At 33.1% G+C, this 10,582-nt stretch overlaps 1 protein-coding gene across 1 annotated transcript; it reads right to left on the bottom strand.

Annotated features, from left to right (window-relative positions):
• Nucleotides 1-3,982: 3,982 nt before the first annotated feature.
• Nucleotides 3,983-4,629, bottom strand: LOC133678023 (uncharacterized). The gene has a single exon (XM_062100173.1). The coding sequence runs from the start codon at nt 4,586-4,588 to the stop codon at nt 4,199-4,201; it is 390 nt and encodes a 129-aa protein (XP_061956157.1). The 5' UTR covers nt 4,589-4,629; the 3' UTR covers nt 3,983-4,198.
• Nucleotides 4,630-10,582: the final 5,953 nt, after the last annotated feature.

Below are 10,582 nucleotides of genomic sequence, written 5' to 3'. Positions count from 1 at the left end.
TGATGCTTGATTAGTAACTCCTTGTTGCTATTTGGAGCTTCCAACCTCTCCTGTTTCATTTGAAAGATCTTATGATTTCAATATTTCATCACCCAATAATTTTCTTAAAACTTTATAACATAATAAGATTTTCGATCAATATAATTTTAACATCCGAAACTATTGTGATTATTTTAACATAGTTTCATGTTCTTTAATAATTCCACAAATAATTCATATAATGCTATATCCACCTAAACTTTTAATTCACCATAATGAATCTTATATCCTATAAAACATTTTCCAACAATTAAAGGAAATTTAATTCCTTTACACTTAATTCAATACATCATTTCATTTTATTTTTCTTCCACTATTTCAATACAATTCATTAATTTCTTCAAACTTGAAATTTTATTTCTTTTATTTTCCATGGCCAAATTCACCTTTCTAAGAGTTCCATAATCACAATTCACACATAACAACAACTAAGCATCCATGTATGGAATTTTACTAATCAATACAATAAGATCATATTTACTTATAACATAACAAGGATCAATAACAAACCCAAGGTGGAAATCATTTTTTTTTATCCCCCTCCTTATTCTTTTTTCTCTTTTTTTACACATTCTTCAATCACCAAATACTCAATTATCATAACTAAATATAATTTGTTTGTCATTAATTCAACAACCTAATCACCTAAAAAATCCACCATTGGCTGAAATTCTCATTACTAAGAGGAAGAAATACTTTTTTTCTCTTCAAATTAACCTAATTAATGACAAGCCCAAACATTATTCCTTCAATAAACATGTAATTAACATAAATCCATGCATTCAAACCATCATAACATCAAGAACCCACATTCATATAATACCAATTCTACTCAATCCAATAACAAACATGAAAAACAATACAATGGATCATCATGAAGAGTTTTCTTAATCTTAAGGAATGAAGAATCAAAAGCCAAAACAAGTTGAATCAAGTTTTCCTTCATACTTCCCTCTAAGCTTAATTTTTTTCTTTCTCTAAAAGCACACTTAAAATCTTTAAAATCCTTGTAGTCTCCTTAATATATCAAACCCTCTCTTTAATTACTTAAAACCTTTTCTATCTTACACTTTGTTTTTTATTTTTCAAGCAATTTCCATGAAAAATGACAAAAGCCCTCTTTTCACATTTTCTTCTCTTGGCTGGTTGTACACTCCCTCTTTTCTTTTTTTTTCTTTTTTTTTATTATTGCTGGCAGCTTATAAAGAGGATTGTTTTGGGCAAAGTTTCAATTTGGTCCCTAAAGAATTTCTAGACATTCATTTGTGCTATTTGTTCTTTTATCTGAAAAAAATTCTTATCATACTCCAAAAATTCTAAAACTTTAACCTAGGTTAAAATAATATTTTATAAGACACCATGCAAAATTTTAACTTAATTTGATGACCAGATTGAAAGTTACATGTTATAACGTAAAATTAGTTGGTTTGTAATTTTTCATCAAAAATTCAGATTTTTATATTTCATACTTGTAGAAGTCATATCAATTAATTTACTCAATTCTCGAGACCTTTTTTTTCATATATATATATATATTTATTTATTTTTACCGGGGTTTACACAGTACATGCCTACTAAACCCGCGAACATTTATGTCTTGCGATTGCAGGATCGACATCAATCGGAGGATGTATTCGCTGACATTGTAAGAATTTTTAATTTTAATATATTTTTAAATTATTTTTAATATACTTATCATTAAAGGTATTATTTGAGTAAATGCTTATAATTTAAATTTTTATGGAGGATGAGACCACTATTTATTGTTGAACACATAGGTGAATGAGACTATATGAACAAATGTAGTTGTAGGTGTTCTAGACATGTTTATTATACGTTAGTTGTCTAAACCATATCAAGCTTTACCATGGATTGATCCATGCACTAGTTGAGCGATGAAAATATGAGACACAAACATTATATCTAAGGCATGAAGAGATGACACCGACATTACAGAACATGATGATTTTGCTTTGACTGTCTATTAATGGACATGCAATCACATCTTCTGATGTTCATAATATAATTGTATTATGCGAGCGATTATTTGGACTGTCACCCTTTTATTTTGAATTGAAGGGGGGTAGCATGCGTCTTAATAAATAGTAGATTGATGAGACATTAACGACACCATCAAATGATGTTGACAGAGAGGTTTTATGGAGGTATAAAATAATTTATGATTTGAATGTGTTGATTATTTGTTAAGTTTGCATGAATGATGATGATTGTGATAATTTTAATATGTTATGTTTGTATGTTAGAGCATATGTACTCCATATGTTTGGCGATGTATTACTCGTAGACCTAACAGGTAGATATGTGTCTTAATTTAACTGATGCTTCTGGATAATTTTGACGTCAGCCCCACATATAATTGGGGATCTACTATTTTAGCATGTTTGTACAAACATGGGTTTTTTGTATGTTATTTGTTTAGACCATATCAAGCTTAATCATGGCTTGATCCATGAATTAATTGAACGATGAAAACATGAGACACACATTCTATATTAGGTATGAAGAGATGACAAACATTACAGGACGTAATGGTTTTGCTCGGGCTGTCTATTGATGGACAGGCAATTACATCTACTAATGATTATAATAGGATTGCGTTATGCAAACTATTATTTGAATTGACACCCTTTTCTTTTGGATTGTCACAACCAGATTAATTGTGCCGAAGAAACAGGGTAAGCCATCGTCCATCTATCTGTTCATTAATATTAATATTCCAACATATGACACTTGTCTTAAAACCATCATTAGGAATAAGAAGCCTTAATTGTCAGTAGTTTATTGTTAAGTGGAAAGGATAATGTCATGTGTGCTATCCTTTAAGTAGAGGCATCCCTCATGTAATTCTAATAGCCCAGTTATGACAGGAGGACAGTAGAGTATTTAATGTTTAATTATACCAAAAGTACAAAGGTAAAGTAGATTAATCCCCCGAATGCTTCATGTCCCATTGGATTTTTGAACTGATTCATGGATCTTTCATCGTGATTTGTGTCAGTGGCATGGTGGTTAGGGGTAAATCCCGGAGCCGTCACCATTGATTTATGAACGTATTCCCACAAGAGTTTCTTTGCAGTTCAGATATCTGGTGGTGGAACATACCAGGACTAATACCTTTATATATCAGCTCCAACGATGACATTATTAATTAGTGTCTGCCATATTCAATGCCAGTTTTAAAGACCAATATCACTCATCATCTGTTTCCAGCATAACCTCCAAAGTTAATGATTCATTTATGAAATCTGCCAACCGAACATGATGACATAACAGCAGTCAGGCAATCACAGCAAAAAGCAACGAAGTAGCTTCATGGAATGACAGCTTATTTGAAATGTTTGAAAAGTAATTGGAAAGGGTGACAATGGAAAGTCATTCATTGTAATGGAAAATCGGTTTGTAGCAGCAGCAGCAGCAACAGTTTCCATCAGTTCCTTGTTAAATAAGCTCTCAAAGCATTTCTACAGGTGTTGCATAATTCTTTCCTTTTCACTGATACATTTCAGATTTTTTTGTTTTTCATTTCACATATCTTTAAACTATCTGCATCAGCATAAGCCTAGATACAGCAAAAGAAAGAAGGGAAGAGAACATATAAAACATTAACCAAAGGGTTAAAGATGTTATATTATCTAATATATAGTTGATTCTGGCAACTTATATCATGTATGCAGTCAGCAAATCTCAAGCATCAACAATAGATTGTCCAATCTAGACTGTGCGATTCAGAATTTGATGTAGTAATTATAATCTGGCAAAGCATCATTTGCAATTCGCTCCGAAGTTTAGCTTCTGTAATACTCATCAAATCGACAATTTATTTTGTTGCATGCTAAATTAATCGCTGTACTAAAATTGCACTGTATGAAACCCTGAATTCATAAATAAGCAGCAAGGCAAAATCTTTCGTGACAGAATACCATCAATGAAAAGCTATAGTATATCACTCTATATTGTCTTATTAAAAAAGATAAAATACTAAAATTTTCTTGACATGCTATATCCCAACAACCCTGAAAGAAGTTCTGCTAACACAAGAAATTAAGACGGGCATTTTATTTAATTATCTGTGTTGGTTCACACTGCAGCTGGAATATAGTTTCCCAGTAATCGAAGCACAACCGGCGTGCTCCCTAGCCTATGGAAATTTGAAGGTCTTCCATTTGCACAGTTCAAAGCCCCTTTGCTTCCGCTGGATGAAACCCTCAGCTTCACCATCAACATCTTCTTCGATATCTTCTGATTTCCGATTCCCATTTTGATCGATAACTTGCACTTGCTCCTTCACCCGAACCTTCTTGGTAGACCTGGTGGGATTCTTCTTGTTGACATTGTCTTGGCGAGCCTTATTAACCTCTTCTTCTTGAGTTACCTTGTTGTTGAAGGCCTTGTGAACACTTGGGTACTGGGGGGCACCATGGATAACACTAGGCATCTTTGATAACCTCGAAATATAGTCATGGTAATCACCGGACGTGGTGTTCAAGCCTTGCTGCTGCCTAGTTTGGTAGGCAGAGCCTTGAGACATTTTTTGCTGATTTGCTCAGTTTACAACAATTAGTTGAGAGAAGCTGCAAATTTATACACCCATGTCTTGCGAATTTATCCTCTGAAGATGGTAAAGCTGCATCTAATTCCTTATCTCTTGTCAGATATCAAGTTATCCACATTCTTTAAAAGAGAATAAATGCCTAGAAAGTGGAGAGCCTGAATGGATTCACATCACCTATACAGTATTATTCCAAGTGTCTGGCCCTTCCTGAAAGAAGATTATAACCCACAACTTTTGAATTCATGATAGATATTTGGAGATTAGATGCCATATATATCATGCTACATTAAAACAAGCCCTAGCTGCACTGTAGGCTCAGCCACAATATTAAACTACCTTTGTGCATGTTTAGAAACTCAGGTATTGTTTTGAATTTGTTATTAAGATTCGGAGAGCAGTATAGTGATTTGTTCTTATCTCTTCTGCTAGACCACAAATTCAGAACCACCAAACAAACACACCTCTAGAAGAACCATTGGTGGATTATGACCTCATCAGCCATTAATTTCCAGAGACCCATCACCTTAAACTTACGACAGTGCAAAGCAAACCGAAGCCTAAGACTAGTCCATGCCCACCTCCTCAGAACCATTGGTGGATTATGACCTTTCCATTTTCGATAGAACAGGGGATCGTCATCCCCATCTTCCTACATGAATACTACATCCAATTTATAATAAAATAACCACCATATCCTTTTCTGTCTCTCTCTTTTTTATCCTTAAATCACATCTAACACAGAGAACAAGGATTTTTTTCCTTTTCTCAATAATATAGATGTAATTATATAGAAAATATTGTATATATATTTTTGTGTGGTAACCTTCACTGTTGCTATTGTATATTACCTTTTATTTATTTATATATATATATATATATACCCTTTATATATATATATAAAGGGTTGATTAACCATTATGTTAAAGCCTTTTAATTATTCTCAACTTGATATCAGAGCAACTTGGATTTTTGAACTGATACATGAATCTTTCATTGTGATTTGTGTCAGTGGCATGGTGATTAGGAGCTGTCACCATTGATTTATGAACGTATTCACACAAGAGTTTCTTTGCAGTTCAGATATCTGGTGGAACACACCAGGACTAATACCTCTACATATCAGCTCCAACGATGATATTATCAATTAGTATCTGCCATATTCAATGCCAGTTTTAAAGACCAATATCACTCACCATCTATTTCCACCATAACCTCCAAAGTTAATGATTCATTTATGAAATCTGCCAACCGAACATGATGACATAACAACAGTCAGTCAGTCACAGCAACAAGCGACGAATTAGCTTCATGGAATTATGACAGCTTATTTGAGATGTTTGAAAAGTAATTGGAAAGGGTGACAATGGAAAGTCATTCATTGTAATGGAAAATTGGTTTGTAGCAGTAGCAGCAGTTTCCATCAGTTCCTTGTTAAATAAGCTACCAAACATTTCTACAGGTATTGCATAATTATTTCCTTTTCATTGATACATTTCAGATTTTTTTTTCGTTTCATATATCCTTAAACTATCTGCATCAGCATAAGCCTAGATCCAGCAAAAGAAAGAAGGGAAGAAAACATATTAAAAATTAACCAAAGGGTTAAAGATATTATATTATCTAACATATATTTCATTCTGGCAACTTATATCATGTATGCAGTCAGCAAATCTTAGCCATTACCATATTGGTAGGGAATAAATAGATTTTTTTGTATTTATGATGCACAATATAATACGTACATTGTCCTTATAATTAATTTTTATAAAGTTGATGTTCAGGGGCAATTTTATATTTTTAATTTTCCCAAAACGCTAAAATGATATAAATACTCTTAAAATAGGATTTTCTTTAACTTAAGCCCATCAATATTTTTGTATTATCATTTGGGCGTTTTTTTTGTTATCAGATGGAGGGGTCCTATTGTAATTTTACATATAAAAATATTATAAAAGGGTGGCTATGCGTTACAGGCGTTAGCATGTGCGGCGTCGCTAAGAGGCTAAACACTAGCTTTAAGGGTGATGTTCAAATTATATTGGCATCCCCTCCATTCATGTTAGTGCGTGTGGTCAACGGACCTTCATTTCGGCGTTGGTGATTTCTTTCTTTCTCTCTCTCCTCCATGATTTTTCATACCTACCCATCAATATTTTTGTATTATCATTTGAGTGTTTTTTTTGTTATCAGGTTGATGGAGGGGTGCTATTGTAATTTTACATATAAAAATATTATAAAAAGGTGGCTATGCGTGTGTTAGCATGTGCGGCGTCGCTAAGTGGCCAAACACTAGCTTTAAGGGTGATGTTCGAATCATATTGGCATCCCCTCCATTCATGTTAGTGCATGTGGTCAACGGACCTTCGTTTCGGCGTTGGTGATTTCTTTCTTTCTCTCTCTCCTCCTTGATTTTTCATACCTACCCTTTCAAATTCTCAAAACAACTCTTCAGTTTGTTTGTTTGTTTTTTTTTTCAGATTTGATCCCTATTTTTTTTTATTCTATTTGTTTTATTTATATAGTTTATGCAATTAATTTTTTTTAATTTCATCCTCCATCAGTTTTTTATAAGTCGATTTAGTCCTCATTCTTTTAATTGTTATTTGTTAATTATGTTTGCATTAATTTTTATTATTGGATTTTTTTTCATGATTTCCTCATCCATCAATTTTTTTTTCATATATATCAAAATTGATCTTCATTCTTCTTATTGTTGTTTTTTTTAACTTAGCAAATGTTTTTAATTGATTTTTTTTTCAATTTTATCCTTCAACATTAAATTTTTTGGGAGTTTAGCTTCTTAATTAAGTTTGAGCTTAGGATTTCATGGGTTGCGAGTTTGAGAGATTCACATAGATTTGCTTGTTTTTGTCTCTCCATTATTTAAGCTTATGTTTTTTTTTTTCAGTTTCATCCTTTAATATTTATTTTATTGGAGATTAGGCTTCGTTATTTTTTTTATAGGATTTTTCACTAATTTTGATAATGACCCATGTTATCTCAAGTTTTTTTATTTGTCATTTTTTTATACTAAAAAAATAATTTGAGCATATTAGGCCCTATAACTAGTTTGATCCATTAGGAGCACGAGGTTTCCCTCGAGAAGAGTGAGGGAAGGCGTAGAAAACTAAGGGCCCCGGGGCGAGGACTGCAAGATCTAAAGATTTGGTGGTCGGAGTGGCGATTCCATGTTACTGTAAGGAAAACGAACTCCGGATGCTCCTGGAAAAATCTGGGCGCGATCCAATGGTCGGATCGCAGGTTATGGCCCTTTTGAGCCGCTGTTCTGGTCTAGCACGAACTGGCCCACTCAGGGGCCCCGGTTGCGCTTCCCCAAGTAGCCGCCCCTTTGCGGCGGTGCTTGAACCGCCGGGAAGCCTCCCATCGCTCTCTTTGCGGGCGCCTTCGAAGCACTTATAGCAATTGCGCGTGCATGGACTCACATGTATGATTATATTAGCACTAACTCTGCAGTTAAACGTGCTTGGGTGATAGGAATACTAGGATGGGTGACCTCCTGGGTAGTCCTCGTGTTGCATCCCTCTTTTGTGCCCATTTCCCGTGCGGCTCCCCTCGCGACCCCTTCTTATTTTTTCCTTCTCCTGCCCCCTTTCCTTTCTCGCGTGGCGTTCCCGCATGTCGAGGATAGGAGAACGAGGTTTCCCTCAAGAAAAGCGAGGGAAGGCGCAAAAATCTCAGGGCCCGAGGGCGACGACTACAAGATTTAAAGATCTGATGGTCGGAGTAGCGATTCCATTGGAATAGCGACTCCATCTGTTTGGTAATGCATTATTCACGGACCTAATAGGAAGATATGTGCATTAATTTATCTAATGCTCTTGGATGATTTTGATGCCAACCCTATATATAATTGGAGAATCTATTGTCTTGGCAAGTTTGTACAAACATCTATGTCTTGCATGTATGAAGAGGGTCAAACAGGTTGATGGATGTTTACACTTCTATATATATGAATCAAAAGTTTTTAAATAACTATTTAGATTTTAAATGTTTTATATCAATCCTTGTAATAATCAAAATGTTTTTATTTAATAACAGTAATGGTCATGGAAACATCTTTATATGGGTAGGCCTTATATATATAGATTGTCACCTATGATTGTCCAGACTATAGGGGTTACACTTCATCTCCCACTAGGATACAAGTATTGTGATATTATTTTGCAATTATACGCAATTATATTGTGTAATTGTAACTTTAAAAAAATGCAATTAAACTAACATTTTTTTAATGTTAGGTGGTGTGCTAGTAGAGTATTTGAAAATAATCTAACATATGTGTTAGCATTTTATCAGAGCGAGCTAAACAAGCAACATGCTACCCATATATTTTTTGAACCATTTGTTTAATAAAAATCATTACACTTCACTAAATTATTGTTTTTTAATATTTAAAAAACTTATATTCTACTGGTCATGTGGACGCCTTATTCGGATGAAAAAGTAACATTGCTTTGGTTGTTTGCACTAGTGGGATAGACATATGGACATTAATGGTCCCGTTAATATTTTTTTTCACATGGTCGAGTTATATTGCCTAGATTAGGTAATGCAATAGTTCAATTACAAATAACGCATTACAGTCGACATCGTTTGCATGTCGTAACTTGTAGGGGTAAAAATGATGATTATGATTGTTTAAATCGTCATGGAGTTTATGTATTGAGATGCATGGAAGAATGAAATATTTACAGAGATATATCATGTGATTACAGATAAGGAGTATTTGATTTGGTACATGAGTATCACACGTAAGGTCATTACTCCAGATCCCAAGCATGTTCCTCTACCCGGATACATGTAGTATGAGCAACATGTCTAGCGGATTTAAAATCTCGTAAGTAATCAAATATTTTTAAAATTAATATATGTTAAGTGTTAGGTTTAATTAGTGATATTTTAATTTAACATTAAGGTTTTATTCATATTAGGTTGGTTTTATGCTACGGGAGGGTCGAGAGGTTGCATCTTATCTTTGTAATACTGATGAAGACGATGAATGTCAGACCATTACATCCTGGTGATTAAATGTTTGCCACATTGGACTTAATATCTTTGGAGGGATGTTAACTCTTGATGATGCCATAATAGAACAAGGCCAGTAGGTGTCGGAGCTGGAACCAGTCATGATACTGATGAGCCTAGATCATCCAGTAGACGACGTAGACGTAGATAGATAGAAAAGTTATATTTATGTATTTTGATATTTTAATTACTTGAATATTATATTATTTAAGTATTTGAGATTTATTTTACATGTATTTGTGTGTATATGTGTGTGTTTGTATTCATGGAGCTACTTGTGATTATGAAATGTTAAAATTTGTTGAGTTTAGTTATTGTGGTTCTTTTAAACGAGACAAAATTTTAAATATAGTTCTTATATAAAGAAAACTACCCAAATTTTATTAAAATTTTAATTCTAAAAAGTTATTAATTAAATTAGATGTTATGTTAAAAAGATAAATAATAAATCTTATATAAAATAACATACTTTTTTTTTTGTTATATTAAGATATTAAAAAACTTTGTTGTTACAAGAAATAGCATTACTACCAATCATCTGGCTCAACTAGTTAGCCGATTGATTTAATTGTTTGGACCGATTGATCAATTAAAAAACTACCTCAATAAAAATTTCTAAAATTTATTATCAATTATGTACCAATCATGATTATGATACATGATATCATGATTCACAATCATAATATTTAATTAAATATTATTATTCTAAAATATAAACCGGCCTGCTGAGATTTATCTGACAATTATGTAACGATCATGATTCTAATCCATATCGATATAATGATTCACAACCACAATATTTAATTAAAAATATTTTGTTCTAACTGATATTCTAAAATATATTATTTCACAGGAGCATTTATTTGTATTTTGAGTGCTATGCACGATGAAGTAGAGAAGGCACAGGGACACAGACCATCACAA

This window comes from Populus nigra, chromosome 18 (genome assembly GCF_951802175.1).
Source record: "Populus nigra chromosome 18, ddPopNigr1.1, whole genome shotgun sequence".
Lineage (NCBI taxonomy): Eukaryota > Viridiplantae > Streptophyta > Magnoliopsida > Malpighiales > Salicaceae > Populus > Populus nigra.
This window is presented reverse-complemented; position numbering and strand designations above follow the sequence as displayed.

Coding starts and splice junctions, on each gene's coding strand:
- LOC133678023 (XM_062100173.1), bottom strand. CDS start 4,588: ATGTCTCAAGGCTCTGCCTACCAAACTAGGCAGCAGCAAGGCTTGAAC.